Raw genomic sequence first — 22626 nt, 5'->3', positions numbered from 1 at the left:
GACAGCCAGTAGTGTGGGAGAAGGGTATGGTTAGCAGGTTAAGTCACTTGTTGCATTCTTTGTGGGTGAGCCAGCAAGACCAATTTGATTTGAATTTGCCCCATGTACAGTTAGATTTGGCAAATAGATAATCAAAATGAGCTGTATATATCATAGATTGGAGCTCCGGGGTTTCCGTTCCTTTCCACGATCTTGCATCTATAAAGGCATGCAATACAAAAGTGTGGGTGTCAGGTGACCACGATCCCTTGCCTATTCTCAAAAGAGCAAAAGCAGGAGGAGATGAGGTGGAAGACTCCTTTCCAGTATGGCATTCGTTTATCACAGAACCCCCAGATATGAGAAAGGGATCCTACTTGTTAAGCTGCCCATACACCTTGCGAATATCAGCCGGTTTTCGTATGTGATTGCGTTTTCGTCCGATATTCGTAAGGTTGACGAGCAGTGTACAACCACAAATACTATACAATCGATCAACCTTTGACTAACCAGCAAGTTAGAAAATTTCAGTTGATCGTACAATTTTCACAAGGTTGGTGGCGTTTCCGTACGTCAAATTTGTACGATGAACTGCTCATGCGCAGACAAAAATACGTGCGGTCGATTACCACAATTCGTCCAAGTGCTTTCTTTTAATTACCGCTGATCCAACCTTGCGATAATCGGGGCAGGATGGGGCCGCCGTACGAAAATTGATGACTTTATAAGCATGAGTGAGGTTTATATAGCAGGAAAGGGTGTCCCTGATAGTTGAGTTGTCCTTTTAAATGGAGCGAGGAGAGGTGGTATCAGATCCCGAGACATTTGTAGAAGTCTTTGTGGGGGACCAGATACGTTGTGGTTAAATGTTTGATAGAAAGTACAGAGTCATTGAGGTATAAATCACTGATATCGGTAATACCTAAAGTCTGCTGGGATTTCAGGAAGCGTGCATTATTTTATTCCAAAAAGTGGGCAGAACCAGTATGGAGGCTTCGTATTTATGATGGTAGCCATGCTACTGTATTTTGATCAAATTTCTACCAGAGATACATATGTAATCTATTCTGCATATGTTTGTGCGGTTTCTTCCCATTTTTTTTAATGTTCTCTTATAGGATACTTAGGGGGTCTATTTAAAAAGCTAAATTGCATAGCTATTGACCAGGAAAACTGCAGGTCCATCGGTTCTGTGCATAGTAACCAGATGTTGTGATAAAGGGGCACAATCAAATGTTCTTGGTGTTTTTATTTCTCTTCTGGTCGAATGTTCTTCAAAGATTATGGAGGGTAGTGAATCAGGACAATTCTGCACTATGGCCACTAGATGGCGCTGATGGTCATAGGAGATAAATACATCTTAGTAACTGGAGATACAAAGTAACCATTCTAGGGACAGCTGGAGGGAAGATAAATGGAACCTTTATTACTACAGGGTATGGGTTGCATCCAGTATTATATTCCAATTCTTGTTACTACAATGTATTTCTTTCTTATGACCCATGTACCGTGTTTCCCCGAAAATAAGACACTTATATTTTTTTGGGCTTAAAAAAACACACTAGTTCTTATTTTCGGGGTAGGTCTTATATTTTAGCAATGCCCAAAAATAGTACTATGCAGAGCCGGCGTTAGTGTAAGGCAAGTCAAGCGGCCGCTTGAGGGCGCAAGCTGGAAGGGGGGTGGAAAAATTCTGGCACAGCTGCAAACATTGTTAGATGTAACGGTCCGTACGGGACTCAGGACTTCTACTTGCAATGATCTCAGCTCCGCCCCCTGTGCTGATTTCGGTGCTGCTCATCCCACACTGTCTCCAGCTGTCCCCCTGCCATGTGTGGAGCCTCACACTACCTCCTCGGGGCCACTCTCTGCACTGTGGGAGGAGCTGTTCTCACCTCTCTCCTCACTGCCTCCTGGTCCCCAGCTGCAGGTACCATTGTGTTGTTGTTGTTTGTCTCTGTGCTTTGTGTATGTCACTATGTTTGTATTTGTGTGTGTTTTTGTATGTCACTATGTTTGTATGTCACTATGTCACTATGTCTGTATGTGTTTGTATGTATGTGTGTCTGTCACTGTGTGTGTCTGTCACTGTGTGTGTCTGTCACTGTGTGTGTATGTTTGTGTATGTCACTGTGTTTGCATGTTTGTGTATGTCACTGTGTTTGCATGTGTGTGTATGTCACTGTGTTTGCGTGTGTGTATGTCACTGTGTTTGCATGTGTGTGTATGTCACTGTGTGTGTGTGTGTCTGTCACTATGTGTCTGTGTGTGTGTATGTGTCTGTCACTATGTGTGTGTGTCTGTCACTATGTGTCTGTGTGTGTGTATGTGTCTGTCACTATGTGTGTGTGTCTGTCACTATGTGTCTGTGTGTGTGTATGTGTCTGTCACTATGTGTGTGTGTCTGTCACTATGTGTCTGTGTGTGTGTATGTGTCTGTCACTATGTGTGTGTGTCTGTCACTATGTGTCTGTGTGTGTGTATGTGTCTGTCACTATGTGTGTGTGTCTGTCACTATGTGTCTGTGTGTGTGTATGTGTCTGTCACTATGTGTGTGTGTCTGTCACTATGTGTCTGTGTGTGTGTATGTGTCTGTCACTATGTGTGTGTGTCTGTCACTATGTGTCTGTGTGTGTGTATGTGTCTGTCACTATGTGTGTGTGTCTGTCACTATGTGTCTGTGTGTGTGTATGTGTCTGTCACTATGTGTGTGTGTCTGTCACTATGTGTCTGTGTGTGTGTATGTGTCTGTCACTATGTGTGTGTGTCTGTCACTATGTGTCTGTGTGTGTGTATGTGTCTGTCACTATGTGTGTGTGTCTGTCACTATGTGTCTGTGTGTGTGTATGTGTCTGTCACTATGTGTGTGTGTCTGTCACTATGTGTCTGTGTGTGTGTATGTGTCTGTCACTATGTGTGTGTGTGTCTGTCACTATGTGTGTGTGTGTGTCTGTATGTTTGTATGCGTGTCTGTCTGTATGTGTGTATGTTTGTATGCATGTGTGTCTGTCACTGCGTTTGTATGTGTGTCTGTCACTCTCTGTATGTCACTGTGTTTGTGTGTCTGTCACTGTGGATGTGTGTATCTGGCTTGTAAGCCTCTTAAAGTCATAGTGACCAATTCATAATTTATATGCAGTGTGTGAAGTGTTTTATATATAAAGTAAATAACAGAGATAACATTACTATCAGTGGCGGGACTACCAGTGTCGCAGCGGTCGGATGTGCGACCGGGCCCTGGCGTTCCTCCACTTGGGGGGGGCAGGAAGGAAGAAGGGGCCCTGAGCCTGGCAGTGGCATAGTGATGGACGGTGCAGCTGTCTCAGCCGCTGGGCAGTGACAAGCGGATGGGCCGGGCAGCTAATTAGACAGAAATGCAGGCAAATAATGGGGCAGCACAGGGGCCTCAGCCGCCAGGACCCAGCAGCACCCGCCTGATCCAGAGACCGGCCGCTGTAAAAATGCACCTTGGCCTGTGTAGGCAAAAATCCTTGCACCGGCCCTGGTACTAGGTCTTATTTTCGGGGAAACACAGTAGTAGGCATATTGTGGTATTAAGTCCATATCCTTTGAAGGACTGTCATTGCCGTACGCCTCCAGGACAGAGAGGTGACCGCTGATCAGTCAGCTCTCGGAGATGGCGGTCACGGAGATTGCCCCCTTTCTGTTTGGCTGAAGTACAGACAGGGAAGGCATGGCTGGCTCTGGCATTGAAATGCACGCTGAGCCATAGTGCCAGCTGTCAGACAGCCGGGGTGGATCCCAGGATCTTTCTCTGCCATGGCATGGCTGTCAGCTGATAGCAGGCATTGTATCCGACTGCCTGTAGCGCTAACATGTGACATGCGTTCTGTACTGCTGCAATCAGCACAAGATCTGTGCATGGATCCCCTGCTGATCGGAACGGACGGTGCCCGTGTAAAAGGGTGCCATACATCAGTAGAATGTTCTGTGTTTTCAGAACGTTTGTTTTTCTAAGGCCTCATTCACACGGGGCGTGTTGTCCTGTACAGCGTGAAATGTCAGCATTTGATGCGTCTGGAACTGAAGGAAGAAGCATGTGAGCAGCTCATGTAAGTCTATGTAGCGCCAACGCTGCTTGAAGTTTTGACAGCCGCACACGCACAGTTTACAGCCTCAGATGCAGACATGATGGATCCAGGTCCGCACACCTTTTCTGTGTGGCTGTCACACTTAAAGCAACATGTGCGGGCGCACAACCCCATGTGTCTACATAGACTTACATGAGCTGCCTGCATGCTTCTTCCTGCGTTTCCAGACACATCCCTGTGTGAATGAGGCTTAATAGTTAACGGGGTCAAATTCCTGGTCGTTTTCGACCACTGCGATTAAAGTGAATCGTTGAATGTGGTTTTCGTTTGAGAAACTCCATGCATTTTACATTGTACGCTCTCATGGGCAAGGCCATCTTGTTTTGATTTGTATTGCAACTGTAATGTCTTCCTTATACTATAAGACCCCTTTCACATGGGCTGATCAGGAAGGGGTCCGTGAATGGATCCCCTCCTTATTAGAGCACTAGTGTGACATCCGTGTCTGTACATTTTTTTTTTTTTCCTCCACCTTGCGATGGAGAAATAAACTGATACTGCCGGTCCGGTTACATCAGATTACCCCCAGTCTGGCACAATCAGGTCTGGTGTTCTGTTGAAAGCTCCAACTCGTCGAGATCTCCAACCGGTGACATTACGCCCGGTGACTTGCCAGTAGGAGATTGAGACCTGGTGCGCCAGCTGTGGCAGTCTAAGAATCCTTGTCAAATTCTCAAACTCCCCTCACTGCGCCTGTGCAGCTTCGCAAACCCAACGCTCCCAATATTAGCTATTAGCCAATCAGGGAACATCTATTGCTGACAGATTTCATGTTGTGCCATCGGGTGGGCACGCAGGCGCAGCAATGCTAATTGGCGAACTTTATTCTGGTGTTGGGAGTGCGCCCGCGTGGTCTGACGGGGGTTGAAGAAGTCGACGGGGATTGTGAAGCTGCACAGGCGCAGTGAGGGAAGTTAGAGAATTTGACACTGATTCTTACATTGGCACGGCTGGCATACGCATACCAGCTGCATCGGGTCTCAATCTCCTAATACTGGCGTGATGTCACCAGTTGGAGATCTCGACGAGTAGGAGCTTTCAACAGAACAGGCAAAACAGATCTCTGATCCACTTGGTCTTCCGGGCCTGGCCGGAGTCGGGTGTAAACGACTGCCCATAGACTTACATTGGGCATCCGATTGGGTCCGCTCGAAAAACTGACCGGACCGGTTCGGACCGCCCCGTGTAAAAGGAGCCTAAGGTGTTGCACAAACTGTTGGCGCTATATAAATCCTGAAGAAGAATAATTTCCAGAATCTAATGTTAAAACCAAAGGACATTCGTCAGGTCTCTGATGGCGTTATCGAATGTTCTGATGAGATCTGTCGGTAGGAAAATCTTCCAGTATATGGCCGGCTTTCTTCGATGTAACAATTGTTTGGACAATACAGAGACAGGATATACAACTTTTGCTGTTTCCATCCAGTCTGCTTATATATGCGGTATCACCGTCAGAATGGGACGATGGGTCCAATGGTGATCCAGGGATGGCGGCCGCGTCTCAGTGGTGTATTGCGATGAGCTCTTTCCAGCTGTCGTCAGCCCAGCCGTGTGGTTTTCCCGTATCTGGCAGCAGATCAGCGTGGTCTGCTCTCACTGCAGATACCGCATCTGCTCCCCCTGTATCCTGAGAGACAGGAAGAGGGTGGAGAGGCCTGCATGCAGCCAATCACGGCACTCCTTTCCCCCCCTCCACCTCTGTCACCTCCCACTGCTCTCTGTCTTTTCCCTCCAAGGCTTTGCCCCCCCCCCCTCCCTCTCTCTTTTTGTGTGTGACTTTTTTTTTCCTCCTCCCCGCCTACTGCAAAGCACTGCTGGGAAGAGTGTGTAAGCAAGTGGAGACAGCCAAGAGGGAGTTCCTGTATCCGAGGGGGTCAGAGCGATGAGACAGCAGCAGCAGGCGATGCACAGCCAGGGGCAGGCTGGGTTCTGGGAAGCGGCGTGACTGGCACCAACCAGCAGGCAAAGTGGCAGAGACTTCCAGGAGGCAATCCGCATGAAGGACTGCAGAGCCTCCAGCCTGAGCTCCCTCCCACTCTCTGAGCTGGCACTTTGCAGGAAGTGTTTGCTGGGGCTGCTGGCTGGTCAGTGCCGAGTCATTTAGTCCTGCCTGGACTGCGACAAGAGACGACAGCCGAGGTGAGAGAGAGGAGACTGCGCCCGTCTACCGTCTCATCGCCTGCATGCCCCCTCCCCCCCCATCTTCCCCCTATTACACGTCTGACTAGCCTTGTAAGCCATCTGCCTAATGGTGACCGTCGCATGGACGGGTTTGGGTTTGAAAACTAAATGGGAGCAGCCATGTTTGCTGATTGCATATGTTTGGTTCTGCTTCCTGCTTCGCACCGCCGAGCAATCCATGCGTGTTCTGTCGTAGAGGAAGTCTAAAGCTCGCCACATACCTTCCAATCGGATTGTACAATTTCCCGGGTCTGACTGGATGCAGATTGATTGCACGGACTAGACAGCTGCAGGACAGATCCACAGATCGTATGGTGTAAGGTCAGCCTTAGGGTCACCACATGATGCAGTCTGATTGTATGGTCTCCTGTAAGCTCACCGCACACACGTTACAATCTGATTGTAGAATCTGCTTTAGATCTAGTAACAAGTATGTCATACAATGGCCGGCCTGATTGGATATAAATTGATTGCATTGATTAGGTAGGTCCTGATATCACACAGGCTGGGAAACCGAAAGTTGATTGTATGGTCAGATTGTGGTGTGTGTGTGTGTGTGGTGTGAGCCTAGGGGTCACCATACAGTCATTGTACACTTAGCACAATTATGTAATATGAGGACCTGTCTAATCTACCCATTCACTGTCTCCAATCAGACAGGCCCTCACATGACATAGTTGTTAGTAGATCTAAAGGAGATTGTTCAATCAGATTGTAACGCGTGTGCCGAGTTTTAGCCTCACCATACACGTTACAAACTGATTTGTGCAATCTACTTTAGATCTACCCGCAGCTATGTAGTAGAAGAGACCATTGGATTGGATAGACTAGGTAGCTCCAAATATATATTACATGGTTTTGGTCAATCTGAAGTTGATTGGACAGAGATTGTAACGCGTATAGTGTGACCCTTAGAACGGCACAGGGGTCTGCCTGATTGGATACAGATTGATTGATTGGATGGATTAGGTAGACCCTCATATTGCATGGCTTTGATGGTTCAAAAGTAGATTGTACAAAGCTTGTAAGGTGTGCAGTGTCCCTGACGCACACACGTTACAATCTTTAGATCTTCCTACAAGGATCTGCCTGACTGCATACAAATTGAGTGGTCGCTCCTCGTATTGTATAGTTTTGCTCAATGGAAGTTGATTGTACAGGCAGATTGTAATACGTATGGTGACCCTCAGACCCTCAGGGTCATGTCAGACCCACGGAGATTTTCAAGTTGTTACAAATCTATCGGTTTATTTTCCCCGGTGATTTGTAGGTGGCTGAAGAGTGCTTTCTGCAGGTGGCTGTGATGGCTGTTGATGTGGCTACAAATCACTGGGGTGCAGCAGGCTCGGCTAACAGGATTAACTTATTTTATTATTATTATTTGGAGGAAATTATTCTATAGCCGCTATGAATCCCCGCTACACATTCACTGGCTGTACAAGGACCCAAGTCAGGTCTCACTTAGGGCCCATTCACACTAGTCCATCTGCTAAAAAGTGTTTTATCATTGAGGAGCTGTCAGTGTTTTTTTTTTTTTAAATAACTTTATGCGTACACTCCATCCAGGTACCCACACACCAGTGGTGCTCTGCACTGCCGAGTGTTGGCATCCAGTGCTCCGTGATGAGATGCTGAGATGCATTTGATTGCACCACACCACCCATCACACCCACATTGTGGGACGCCATTGTTTTCTGAGTCCTTGGGGTGGCGGACCTGCATTGATCCGGCGCGGTACACTGCAGGTCGCCAGAGTATGTGTGAACGGGTCTCGACCGACTAAATGCAGTGCACTCTGTATGTGGCTATGGGTTCGTTCACACGATGTCTGCATTCTGTCCGGACCAGAACCGTGCGCTCCTGCATCCCGTTGTCTCCCTATGTGTTTTATGGGCTACAGTTCTCGCCAGCACAGTCCATTCCGGTCCAGGCAGAAAAAATACTGCATGTCACATTTTCTCCGGTCCAGAAACGCACAAACGTGCCGAAAACGCAGCGCACTGCAGCTAACATACTGACAGCCCCACTTTTTTTTTTACTGGAACGCGGTAAAAACGCATCAAACACGCACTGCACGCATAGCACTGCGTCTGCAGATCTGGACCAAAAAATGGTGTGAACAACCCCCACGGGCTCAATCACACCGGGCCGTGCACTAATTGCACAGTTCTGTGTGATTTAACGCACGGTAATGCGCCTACCGTGTTAGCAGTGCGAGGAGTGTGATGCATTGTCATTCATTTGCATGTCACCCCAAATGCACCTCCCCGGTCGCAATGCGATCGTGCTGCAACACACAGTACTGCAATACCAAGCAGCCCTGGTGTGCACAGGCCCTGAGGGTCAAAGCTTTACCGAACAAGCTGAAGAGAGAAGCTGATTGGTTGTTTGCTATGTACAGCTGCTCCAGGTTAATAAATCAGCACCAGAGAATCTATTTCCTACATAGCAGGGGTAGAAGAACTCCAGGTGTGGAGAAACTACAAATCCCACCATGACTCTGGGAGTTATACCTGTTGCTGCCTTGCAATGCCTTATGGGACTTGTAGTTCCACATCAGCTAGAGGGCTGTTTGTTTTTCCGAACCTGGCCGGATTCAGAGGGGGGTAAGTGGGTGCCCGTCCATTTAGATGCAGCTGCCCATAGACTAAGATGGGGCATCCAATCTGTCAGTCTTTCAAGCGGACCCGATTGGACCGCCCGTTTGCGAGGGGCGTAATAACTGAGAAGCTCCTGCAGATCCAAACACCTGTGTGAAAGGCTCCGATGGAAGCCAATGCTCTCTAATTAGTGTGTTTCTGATTAGTAAAATTGAATTATTCTCATCAGGTTTTCTCACAGCTATGTGTCTCTCTTCAGTCTGAATTGATTTTGCTTTGTGCCCGGCCAGCCAGTACATAACCAGACACCGGGCTGTAGTTCCTGCTGTCAGGGGAAAAGGCCCGGCTCTGTCTATGCTGCTCTTTCCTTCTTCCTGTCTTCCATCCAATATGAAAGCCAGGAACTCACTGACATGGTCCTTCCTTCACAAACAATGGTGTGTGTGTGTGTGCGCGCCATATAAATACTATGTAATAATAATGTTAGTGAAAGAGAAACGGTAATTTGTTGCAAAGTGCAATGCATTTTCTTTAGGGCATGTCGATAAAGGAGACTGAATGATTCAGCTTCCTGTGATGTGGTGGCAACGATGCTGCACCACTCCTGAATTCAGACCAGCATTGCCGCCCTTATATAGGATGTGCTTGCTTGGACCACAGTGGTATGAAAAAATGTTGCAGGTGCCACGGCCAGCCGCATGATCACTGCCGGTTCATAAGCCTGTAGCTTGTCAGGTGGCACCCAGTCCCACTCACTGTTTTCTGGATTGATAGCGCTGCTTCTATTACTGTAAGCCTTTCACAAGGAGCTGCAGTGTCTGGGAGGGGGAGCACGTGAGACACAAATTAGGGAGGATGTGCCTCAGTCACAGAAGGTGAAGGGATTTTCTTGTTTACTTTCAGGCTTGTGCATTGTAGTAACTGACTGAATATGGTACTTTATTAGAGTTTTCAGTACTTTTGGGAGAAGAACTCTGGGCAAAACCTTTCTTAACCATTACAGTGCTGGGGTAGCCCCACTGCAAGTTTTACCCAAATCTTTAAAGCAATAACAAAGGCACCTTTTTAGAAATGTTTAGTAATACCAATCTACAAACAGATACTTCTAGATACTTGCCAGCTTTGCATACCTTATTCTCTGACAGTGGGCAGTATAAGCAGAGGGCAGGGAGGACGCTCCGGCCTCACTGAGTGTAGTCGGGTACAGACAGGGCTTGAATGGCCTCCTAAAGTGATTGTGTTATTAGAGAAGTATGGAAGCCTGCCATTGCTAAATGCCTTGACTTCAGTCCTTTCAGTCCTAGGCTTGGAATAAGCATGTTGTTAATAAGTGTCAGAGCTGCTTATCTCTCTACTTGTTTAGGGTAAGCGACTTATTGAAGTCAAAGCATCAGAATGACTGCCAGGGAACTAGCATTTTCAAAAGGTCAGAAGTGGGAGGCCTCCATTATTTCTCATTGCCAGCGCGGTCTTTCCCCCGGGCTCCCTGATCCCCTTCTGGGTTGAATATCCCAGCGAACCACTTCCTGTGATCTCCAGGTGTTAAGGGTCTGCTTCCTTCCTAGACTCTAAAGGTACCCATACACCTTACGAATATCGGCCAATTTTCGTGTGCGATCGCATTTTCGTCCGATATTCGTAAGGTTGATGGGCAGTGTACAACCGCAAATACTGTACAGTCGATCGACTTTTGACTAACCAGCAGGTTGGAAAACTTTGGTCGATCGTACGATTTTCACAAGGTTGGTGGCGTTTCCTTACGTCAAAATCTGTACGTTCTACACTGCACGTGCCCAGATGAAAATACGTGCGGTCCATTACCGCAATTCGTCCAGGTGCTTTCTTCTAATTACCGCTGATCCAACCTTGCGATAATCAGGGCAGGATGGGGCCGCCGTACGACAATCGTACGGCGGTTCCATCATCGGACGAAATGTGTCATCCAATGATCGCAAGGTGTATGGGCAGCCTAAGGGAAATGCTGCTGAGACTGATGTCATCGCATAGCAAAACACTTATAACAAGTGAATATATAGACGTACTTGATTTTGTCTTCAAGTGCCGGTGTCCATCTTTTAAAGTATATCTTGGCGGTAGCCATCCGCCCACATCCGCTGCACCCATTTCTTTACTTCTAAGTGCAATGGGTATATGGACATTATATTGATGTCATTGCATGACACTATATTCTGCAGCACCTAAGATCAGCCTACCCTCGGTGGAAGAAGAGAACATCACGTGACCAGACCAAAGACACCTGGAAGAAGAAAACCAAAAAATGCCCCCCTCCTGGAAGGTTGCTTCAATGAAGGGGGTGGTGGTTCCCTATCTTGGAGTTTCCCTTTTACAAGTCCAGTTATAAAAAGCTATTTAAACTGGGAGTAGAGGGTGAAGTTGTCTATAGCAACTATAGCACATTGGAAAGTCCTAGTTCCTGCAGACACCCTTTGGGCCATATACTTAAAATGGAGAGCAGTATATACACCGTGCTGGAGAGCAGTATATACACCGTGCTGGAGAGCAGTATATACACTGTGCTGGAGTTGGAACAAATACTCTACACTAAGTCTGCATTTTACATTTTATTGATGCAGTGTCCTGCATAAAGCCGCAGAGAGCCCCCCTGGATAGGGGGAGACCCCTGGCACTTATCAAAAGTCATGTGACGCGTTCCATTTTCCCTGCAATGAATGGGGCTTTGCTTTTTACAGGGTAAAGCACACAGCTATGATTTATTTATGGTTACCCCGAAATGTCTGCCGCTTTATTGCGCAAACAGTGCCAGGTCTCTCCTTGGTCGTTTCGCGACCTCCTTTCTGCTCTTGTCAGCTTCCCTTTGGCAGCAAAGTGGTGGCTCTTAATGATCAATAGGGAGACTCCCACTGTAGTTTAGATTGCATCCCACAGGCTTGCTTTAGAAGAAACGTGCCTTCGGAAGATCGGGGAAGCTTCCATTGTTCCGTTAGTCTGCTGAAAATGCTAGTTGCCTGGTTTTTGTTGCAACTTGCTGGATTTAATAGTTTGCCACTGATCCGGAGTGGAAGTATGAAGATCTGGAATCTGGCTCTTGGGCTTCTTGATTTGCGTACTTATTCTAGGTAATGTGGTGGTCAACTTTAATTGATACTTGGGGCATCAAGTGCGGCCCTTGTCATCACCAAAGGGCCGCACATAATATTTACTGCATGTAATGCTACAGAAAGCTGTCCGAGACCAAAGACGTACAAGATGAGATGGTCAGAAACGGCAAAGCATTGATGGAGATTGGGATCATGCTTCATGTGACAGTCATAGCCTGGAGATGCATGACATAAGACTGCCCCACTACTCCTATACATGTCAACGCTTCCAGACTTCTGCTCCCTGCAGCCCTCAAATTATGTACATTTGATGTTTCTCTTGGTAAGATCCATTATAGAAGATCAGAGGGGGAAAAAGAGAGCTTCTAGAAACCAGGTTGAAGAACATTCTCCTTTACTAGCTTGAGTAAGCACCAAAATAGACAGGTCTCTGATGGCCACACAGCAAGTGTCAAAAGGGGCAGGTTGGGCACCAGGGGCTTGGAAAGTATTCGGGCTGGTAGGTCAATGTAACAATCGGGCAGCTATCATTTTCAGCAGTGGCCGTCTCCTTGTTCCTACCATTTCTTATGCACTGAATTAGTTTGTTTCACAATTCAAATGTATACCACAGGAGGTGTCTCTGGTTTCATGTGCCAGTATGTGGAATAAGTAAGTTAACCTAGCCTGCAATGTATGGGGAGGCTTTTGTTGGGGTCATGTGTAGCACTCTGATGTTTTCTCACTTGTCCTAGGGCTTTTCCAGTGGGTATTGTGATATTTGGGGAATTTAGCACATATGTTGAGTGCTTATGGACCAGTCTGGGAGCCATTTTCACAGAGAAAAAACAGTCTTTTAATTCTTCAAAGGTAGACAACCCATGAAGTTCAACATAAAATAGCTTGCTTCAGCAGTACAACATACAGTATGCTTGGAAAACAGTCTCACCATTCTCAGGTTGATCCTGTTCAGTGTCCCAGGCCCAGGACTTTACTGTTTTGCTCAACAGAATCTCTTCAGGAATGCTCTGTACCCTTGAGCAGCTTTCAGCAGCGTGTGATTCAACACGCACACACACCTTGTGTGCCTGGCTCTCTCAGCCTCTCCAAACCTTCCAGGCTCCCAAGCTGTTCATTGTGTACCTCCATCACACACCAAACTTGGCTTGGCCCTCGTGTGACTCCAGCACGCACCCAAACTTGGCTTGGCCCTCGTGTGACTCCAGCACACACCACGCTTGGCTTGGCCCTCGTGTGACTCCAGCACACACCAAGCTTGGCTTGGCCCTCGTGTGACTCCAGCACACACCAAGCTTGGCTTGGCCCTCTCCTCGTGTGCCCCCAGCACCCACCACGCTTGGCTTGGCCCTCGTGTGACTCCAGCACACACCAAGCTTGGCTTGGCCCTCGTGTGACTCCAGCACACACCAAACTGGGCTTGGCCCTCGTGTGACTCCAGCACACACAGCCACCTGGCTCCCCACTGACGTCTGGGTGGAGTAATCCTGACTCCTGAATTCCTCTTCCCAGCTGGAGCTCAGAACATCAGCCAGCACCCTTTCCATATGGGCTGTGCACAGGTGTGCAATCATTAGGCGCTGGCCACTACTAAACCACTGACACAGGAATGGAGATTTCATCTCTCCCAATTCTCTGTGAAAGTTCCAGGATTCCATGCCAGAAAACCTGGAGAGAACTGCAAAGCCAGTTCTTTCCCAGCAAAAGGATTTGTTTCCTGGAACCTCTCAGCCACCCTGGGTGACTACAAGCCCCGGTTCTACTGTGTGATTGCCACACAATACCACAGATTGTTTATAGGTCTCCTCATAAAGGGAAACCTTGCAATATAATTCTAATTCTGATAAGGGTCACCTGACTTTCTGTGAGAGATTCCACATAGCATGCACTGCTTTGAAGGACTGGTTGAGGACCTCTGCTTTATGAAACCTTCCTCATCGCATACCTGGGGAAGGGTTCCTGCGCAGCCCTGAAATGTAACGTTTTGATGCGATCATACAAGAATAAAGATGTTTTCAGTTTGAAATGAGCTTGTTGGTGTGCTGGCAGTATATCCTATCCAAGTGCTGTGTGAAAGGTTCAACCAACCTGACCATAGACTGGTGAATGTGCCCATTTTGGTCCAGACACACCTGGGGATTTCAGCTGACTCTGAGCTTCTGGCCTGTAGTATTTTTCCAGTGGCCTCTTTCAAGGCAAACCTTACACTGTCTCAACGTACTGTTGTAGTATGATGGAAAATAAATTGCATTCATGTTAATCGGTTTGTTGAGGTGCTTGGGCGACCCATTCAATTGGTTCCTATGGGCAACTGCTCCAAAATGTTTGGACAATTTTTATTAAGACTGGAACAGAAACAGAAAGAATTTAAAGCAGGGGTGCATGGCAACCAATCTACTTTTTAGCTTTCATTTTCAAAGCTTAAAGAGGAACTTTACCAATATCTTTGAAATGATAGCCGTCGCATTTAGAAATGTTTAGTAATGACAATCTACACACAGATACTTCTAGATAATTGAAGGCTTTTTATTTGCATACCTTTCTCTTATCCTCTCCATTCTTCGCACAGTGGCCATTTTAAGGGCAGATGAATCCATCTCCCTTTACTTCTTGGAACTCTGGCACATGTGACTAGGACATGTGATCATGCACATCTTAGGGGAGGAAAATGCCTTTCCGTGAGATCACAGATGAGTTTTTTCCCATCAATGCTCTGCTGATGTAATCTACCCAGAATGCAATGCTTGGGCACAATTACATCACTGATGCCTAAGAGCACCAGGAAGTGGAGCGACAGTAATTGTTAGTAAAAGAAAAATGTGTGTTTGATTTAACTTCTGAATGTAAGAGGAGTTCATGTTCTGCATGCTGAGGTGATTGTTAGTGAAAGGGAGTAATGGTCCGCTTTAACTGAACAAGCAGAAGATAGAAGCTGCACCAGGTTCTGTCTGCTCCATTATTCTGATGGACCAGTTCACACTGAAGTGTAGCATTGATCACACGATACCATGTGATTAACACACGGTATCACACAACAGGCTTAGCATGCATTACTGTGCTCCCGGTGCCTTTTTGTTGCCATTTTATTATCACCCCAGCATAGCTCTCTGTGCTGCACCATAATACTTTTGCGGCACATATACTAATTGTTTTGCCGCAACACATGGTATTGCAGTACCGCACACAGCAGCCAGGAGGTTTGTTTGGGTAATGGAAATGAAATGCACCTAGCCCACGGTAACGCACCCTAGGTGCGTTAGCTTGTATTAATCGTACAGTATCAGGTAATTATTGCTACAATTAGGCCCCGTTCACACCGGGGCGGTTTGGCCGTGAGTATGCGCCGACATGAACAATCCCATACATTGCTATGGGGACCGTTCTTGCGACCGTCCGGCTCAGCGCGATCTGAACCGGCACCCCCCGCCCGAACTGCTCTCTGACCTTCTTTTTTTTTTTTTTGCGCTGATCAGGTTTGGGGCGGTTTTAATTGCGTTTCAGCTCTGAAGCGCAATTGCAACTCCCAAAACCTCCTTTTTTAGAAATCGGCGTGGAAACCGCGCTGATCCGCAGCCGCCCTGGTGTGCATGGACTCTTAGGTGTGAAAGGGCCCTGAATTCACCCCTAAATTCTTTGAATCCCATGTCATGTGTGCACCCTGTATTCTCTTCATTACATGCAATCTTTATTTTTACAAATAAACAGTGACTTGTTAGATTCAGCAGTATGTGTATGTTGCCATGCTTGCATCATCGTTACAATGTTTGAGATTGCAGTAGGAGAGAGCCTCTTATCGGAGGAACTGCCTAGACCATGTGATTTGCCATGGTCATGAGGTGTCTGCAGTAAGATCGTTGTGTCCAAGGTTTATAGCATTTGATACATGAAGAATAGTTTTTCTCTGTAATTTCATCTACAGTGGAGGCTCGCTTTGCAGATTGTTTAACCTACCCCTCTTTCTCTTTTATTTCTTCCCTGGAGGGTAATAGAAGCTACTGGAAGAACACGCGCATGACCCACCTGAGCTAGCACTCACCGGAATTCCCATCGTTCAGTGGCCAAAGAGAGAGCAGGTAAGCCTAATGGGGATATGTGGATAAAGACAGGCTTGCTGCCAGTATCTGTGGGGTGCCTTACTATCCTGTGTGGAAGAGAGAGTCATAAAGACAGCATGTTATTGTGTGAGCTACTCTTGCAGTCAACAGTTTGTAGCTCCCCACATGCTCCGAAAGAGGGGTATTTATCAAAACTGGAGCAGACAAAATCTGCAGCATCTGTGCATGGCAACCAATCGGCTTCCCTTTCATTTTCAAATCTTTGAGAGAAGCTGATTGGTTGCCATGCACAGTTGCTCCAGTGTTTGTCTGCTCCAATTTCCCCTCCGTGTATTTTCCATATTTATATCAAGCTGATGAGTGTATTAGAGAGAAGATAGAGTCATGGGCATCAGTCCTTGGCTTGGAAGAGCTCACGGTGATAAATGGGATGTTTTATAGAATGTATGATTATTTACTTTATCTCCTAATCTGAAAGCACGTCACTGCCCTCATGCTTGTTGGTAGCTCCCTGCAAAACTGATTAAGCCAGATAATCTCTGGTTGAGAGAGGGGGGATGTGACTTCCTCTGAGTCATGTAGATTTGTGTGTGTAATTCAGTTAGGACCTTGCCACATGCTGGCTGTCGATGGTATTTTTTTGTTTGTCGTGAACATAAATAATGAAAACCTATGGAAATGATCACTAACTTTTTTAATTCTAATTATATTTTTGCTGCCTCTTTTTCAGTTTAAAGTTCATCTCCGGCCCAAGATCCAGTTCACCAAACCTCACATCATGCGACCAGCAGCTAGACATGCCGTGTCAACCCCTCGGCCTGCAGGTACAATTTCTGGCCACACGGCGGCGTCATCCGGCGTCCGAAGGCGGCGAGTTAGGTGCCGGAAATGTCAGGCATGTCTTCAGCGGGAGTGTGGGACTTGTCACTACTGTAAAGACATGAAGAAGTTTGGTGGCCCGGGCCGGATGAAGCAGTCGTGTATGCAAAGGCAGTGCCTTGCGGTGAGTAGCTAGTCTAAATCTGATGAAATTACACTTAAAACATACTGTTGCCATGGCTGCGACTGGCAATTTTCTGTCAGGACCAGTTTAGCAAGGAGACCACTTCTAAATGTTTGAGAAATGTGATGATGAAAAATATGATATTCAATAATAAGAAAAACAGATCTGATATTCAAGTTCTTGTGACAGTGGCTACACAAAATGTACCAGAATACAATATCATTTCTCTTTTTAGGGCCCGTTCACACCAGTTGCAGTGCGTCTGGGCCTGATTCTGGCCAGAACGCACTGCCTAACGTTGCTTCCGGCTCACTTTCTAGTGGGGCAGGAGGTGGCCATTGAAGTGAATGTCACCGTAGCCACGCCCTCCGGCCGCAATGTTATTGCCCGCACGGGGATCGCAAGGCACATTGTGCCTGCGGTCCGGTGCGATCAAAATAGTCCTTGCAGCATTTTGATTGCACCGGACCGCAGGCACAATGTGCCCTGCAATCCCGTGCGGGTGATCGCATTGCGGCAGGAGGGCGTGGCTACGGTGACATTCACTTCAATGGCCTGCCACAGGCCCTTAAACCCAGCTTTATTTTTTAATGACCCTCCAGGCAGGCTTACAAAAAAATGCAGTTCAGGCTACAATGTTCGCATTCACGTCTGAGATGTCTTCTGCAATACTTCCTTTTCGTCATTTGATGACCTCAGTCTTCTTAGTTGTATGAAACCCAAAACAGTGAGAACAAGCTATGAATAAATGGATGTTTTGTCCTTTTGGCCCCGAGGTGGGGTCACCACGGTGTCCTTCATTTATAGTGTATTGTAACAGAGGACTGCTCTGTTTGAAGACGACCGAGAGCATCATTTAACTTGCCTGAAGAAAATAAAAATATCTATGTACATACAGTACATGCGGAGGTGGACCCTCAGGAATGGCAGGGAGGGCTGAGACTGAGTTGGACTTTAATGACTGGAGTTTTGTAGCTTTGATCCCCCTCGAATAGATTCCTTCATGGCTGCACTCTTTCACTGAAGACATTATCCTTTCTCCTTCAGCCCAGATTGCCCCATTCTGTGACCTGTGCCGTATGTGGGGAGGTGGACCAGATGAACGACTCTCAAGACTTTGAGCGGAAGCTAATGGAGTGCTCAGTGTGCAATGAGATTGTACATCCTGGCTGCCTAGATGTGAGTACCCAACGCGTGTATCTTCCCAGTAGATTTGAATGCTCTGAATGGGAAATGTTAAAGTTGAAATTCAGGCACAACCCAAATAATGCTCAAACCTCCCTCCTTCCCCCTGTGAAATGAATGGCACAGCAGGAATTTGTATCTGACCTTTTTCTTTTTTTTTTTTTTTTCTTTCAGAAAGTTATTTCTCCTCTGTTCTGTAATTTAATCATAGTGTCCCAAATATGTGTGCAGTGGAGGAAAGGACGGGGAGGCAGCGGGTACAGCTGGCTGTGCCTCTAGATAGGCAGAGCCAGCTGTCACTCACGCTGTTGGGTGGATCCAGACAGTAATGTTTGGATCTGTCCCGGCTGCGGCGGTCTCAGTACACCGTGAGCTGTAGCTCGCCATATACTAAGCTTTGGGTCACGGGGGGAGGTTAGTATATGTCCTCTCGTGACCCTTAAGAGAACTATGGGGGAAAAACACTGACCCCATAGTTCTCTTTTAAAGTGTAGGTAACCCCAGCACGGTTTTCAGTATGTTTTGCATCATGCCTTATTGAATACAGTTTTCTTAAGCAAATTTCTCCTTTTTTTTTTGTTCCCCCTTCTCGTCCATTGAGGGATCTGGGAAGGCTTTCACTGTTGTGTTTATACTGCCACCTACAGGAGTGTAGGACATTGGCATACAAGCTGTAGGCCAGCCCAGGATAACCCCTCCTTTTCCAGTGTGCTAGTGTCGTAGGCCGAAGGACACATTTTCTTCATCTCTGTTGTCTAAAGGACTAACCTAGTGTAGGTAGCACTCTTTTTTTTTTTTTTTTTTTTCTCCCAATTTTTTTTTTTTTTTTTTTTTTTACTCCCATTTTTCTTTTCTTTCGTTAAGACTCTTCTCTACACTAACAAACACAGAGAAAAGTGCCCACCCTGTGAAGTACTGTTGATTTATTAAAGGACTTTAAAAACAGACAAAAGGGCTACTCACAAGTGTAGCAGCATGTAAAGGATTTCCAAAAAGCAATGGATAATGCAAATCATCCAAACAAATATTCACACTCCTCTGTCCGGGTTAGTAAGCACCCAAGGATGGCGGAGCCAATGTCAGTGCTTACTAACCCAGACTGAGGAGTTTTCGCATTTTGGAAACCCTTTACATGCTACTATGTTTGTGAGTAGCCCTTTTGTCTGTTTTTAAAGTCCTTTTAATAAATGAACAGTACTTCACAGGGTGGCTGTTTTTCTGTTTCTTTTCATGTTGGATAAGAGCGTTCCGATCGGAGGAGGAGTAGCACCCCTGTGACAGATTGGAAATAGTTGTTGGCTGGCAGCGCCGGAGGAACTTTGTTCTTCTCTACACCACCTCTAGACAAGGTCTCTCCCATTGCAGCAATCCAACCTTTGGAGTATAGTGTCCAGACATTGAATGGATAGCTGGGAAGTGACTATGGGCACTGGATTCCGCTTAGGGTGCTTTCCAGATTCTGTTCTGATTTTTTTTAAAAAGGTTAGCTGCAAAGTGCTTTCCAGGTCCTGCACCAAGCCCGGTCTCTGGAGACTCACTTTGTGAATGTGCTGGTCAGTGGGTCGGGCCGATCACCAGAAGTGCATAGGTTTCCAGTTTCCTGCCATTTTCCACCACAGGAGGGGTTAACTCTGTGGGACTATATGCTGATTTCATCTGCTAGGTGGAGTGTCGAGTCAGTGCGCTCACTTTCCTGCTTTAGTGGATCAAGAAGGCATCTGTCTGCTGCTGCTCCTGCTTAGCTTAGATCTTATATCCGTTCTTGCTGCCTGCCTACAGTGACTTTAGTCACCTGAATCTCACTGGCTGCCCCAACTGTCTTGGTTTCAGGAATACCTTAGGCCTTGTCTGGTATCCTGAGCCTTATGTTACCTTACCACCATGCAGTCACAACATGACTAATTCTAAATACAGCAGACAGTTCTGCTTTACAGAGTGCCTCCAGCTCGCACTTTAGTAATGGCACCAGGGCTGCTTGCACACCCAGCTTGGAATTCCATTGCCCTCTTCTCCCAGAGTCTATCCCATCTTTGGAGTCTTCCTTAGCTCCAGTGGGTGTAGTTGGTTCTTCTGCTCTCTTAGCTGAAGTTTATACTACAGTCATGTAAGATTTTATGACCCAAATCATTTTCTGCCTCTAACTGCAGAGGCCACAAGCATGTGTCAGTGTTCTTCTGCAGGTTCTATCTAATCTACTCACAGCCTCTGAGCCATCCACTGCTGAGACTTAGTTTCTGAGTCACCCCAGTCTCTACCTAAGGCACTTGCCTCTCCAAGGAGTCAGTCCTCGGTCCTTACTCCCAAATTAAGAGAGACCATTTCAGCTCTTATTGATGTAGTGCACACCACTCTAAATTAGAGGATCAGCCTGTTGCTTTTATCACTGCTGCTACCAGTCTTTGGTCCTTCAGAAGACCACAAAGACCTTCCCAGTGCACTTGCTGTTCCAAGTATTCCACTATGGAGATTGAAAACACCTCTGCCCTCACTATGAATACAGCAGCATCCTGCGTCACACCGGTAGAGGATGCAGCTGCTTTTAAGGACCCAACTTAAAAATGGTTGAAAGCCCCCTCCTAGAGCCGTGTGCTCATTGGAAGGCCCTGCTCATCACCCCATCTTGACTGTTACCTTACTTTTCAAAACTGTACCTGACTGGTCAAAGCACCTTTTTTAAAAGAGATCTTGCCACTGTTGCAGTTGATCCCTTAGTTATGGGACTTTTGAAGCACTTTTTTTTATTAAGCTACAGATGTGACGGGCTGATGGAGGTTTCCTGTCTCCTCTTCTGCATAGGTTTCCCGTCCATACACATGTGGAGGGCACTTTGGTTAGAGTGAAGCCGGCATCCTAGCCAATCAGGAAGCCGGGCAGCATGTCATAACCCACCTCCCGGCTTCCTGATTGGCCATGAAGCCGGGTTTACTCTTTGCTAGGCAGCCTCGCTTCCTGACCAATCATGACGTGCCGCCCGGCTGCCTATTAACAATTGAAACCCAGCTTCCTAGCCAATCAGGAAGCCAGGAGACTGGTCATGGGCTCCCTTGGCACTGCCAATCAGCGGGAGATCTCCCTCTGACTGGAAATTCTGGTATCGAAGGTAAGTATCGGAGCATTTGGGCAAGTACTCGCCCAAATACTGTGTCAGTACTGATACTAATATCGGTATTGGTGAGTGAGTTCTTAGTGACAACACTGCTCCTCCATAGGTACAGTAAGTGAGCATGGTCACCCTAGGATGAGAAATACCCTAGGATGAGAAATACAGGCACCACATCTATGGACTTGTAAGCTGCAATATATTACGTTTTTGGTTTAGATACGCTTTCAACTTCATATTTTTCTTTTACAGATGGATGGTGAAGGTTTTTTGAGTGATGAGTTACCAAACTACTGGGAGTGCCCCAAATGTTATGAGAGTCGCAAGCACACGGTAAGCCTAGTGAACCTATACTTCACGAGCCATAACCATAGGACTGCAATAAATACCAATTGTTGACTCCTAAACAGTTGTAATTCAGAAACTAACAAAAAGCACCCATCCTAATCTTGGCTCCAGCTGTCAAATGTTATCAGGCATTATTATCCCTTGGACGTATGTGACTTCTATCCAATGCTAAGGGCGATTTTAGTGTGGACTTCTCAGCTCATCAATGCATTAAACTTCCCGATCTTACCCTGATACCATGCTGTTTAATAGTTCCTGTCATAGGATGGGGAATGTGTACCAGTATCCATTTTTGGAACATGGTTTTAATTTTTGTGTCTCTTACAGACTGGCTATCTTTTAATCAATACTTTATTTTGTTTAAAGTTGTATGTGAACCTAAAACATACACCCTTTGTTTTTAATTGTGTAAAAACACCACCTTTTTGGGTAAATAATTTTGATGCAACACAAAAAAGTTATAGTAATTTAATGAATCCTCTAAAAGTAAGTTAATATTGGGTGGAATTAAGCACCAAGTGAGACAGTGCCTGCAGCAGCACGCATTCCTCGCCAAGATTGAATGATATAAATGTAATGACACTGCATCTGTGCTTTGTGAAACACCAGAACTCACATCTGTCATAGACACTGTTCTGATGTGACGGGGAACTTGAAGTACAGCTTGGATGTACTTTCCTGCAGCAGCTTAAAAACAACTAATCAGGTTAATAAAATCACTTCGTATGAAATGTGAGTCATAGAAATTATTAAAGCTAAGCTAAACTTGGCAGCTCAACAGCAATGTGGTGGCTGCATTAGTCGCCTTTTTTCCACCTTTTATCTTCACCTGGACATTTATCCAGTAAGTGTTTTGTTATTTTTCAACTTTCTTTAACAGGCTAAGCTGTCCAGCAAAGGTGGCAGTTAGACGTTTGAGACAAACCATTTAACACTGACGAGGGTGCTTGCAATGGTCTGCTTTTATTCATTCATGTAAAAACCTT

At 46.4% G+C, this 22626-nt stretch overlaps 1 protein-coding gene across 1 annotated transcript in view; it reads left to right on the top strand.

Moving 5' to 3' along the window:
* Positions 1-22626, top strand: part of KDM2A (lysine demethylase 2A) — a 97065-nt gene that overhangs the window by 57193 nt on the left and 17246 nt on the right. The window contains exons 13-16 of the mRNA XM_018573052.1: positions 15939-16022; positions 16735-17007; positions 18055-18186; positions 21545-21625. Coding sequence (XP_018428554.1) covers positions 15939-16022; positions 16735-17007; positions 18055-18186; positions 21545-21625 — 570 coding nt within the window. The remainder of the gene's footprint in view (positions 1-15938; positions 16023-16734; positions 17008-18054; positions 18187-21544; positions 21626-22626) is intronic.

The sequence above is a fragment of the Nanorana parkeri genome, unplaced genomic scaffold, assembly GCF_000935625.1.
Source record: "Nanorana parkeri isolate BGI_ZX_2015 unplaced genomic scaffold, ASM93562v1 scaffold2217, whole genome shotgun sequence".
In the NCBI taxonomy this organism is placed as follows: Eukaryota; Metazoa; Chordata; class Amphibia; order Anura; family Dicroglossidae; genus Nanorana; species Nanorana parkeri.
Note: the sequence above shows the minus strand (reverse complement) of the source record. Positions and strands in the feature narration are given on the sequence as shown.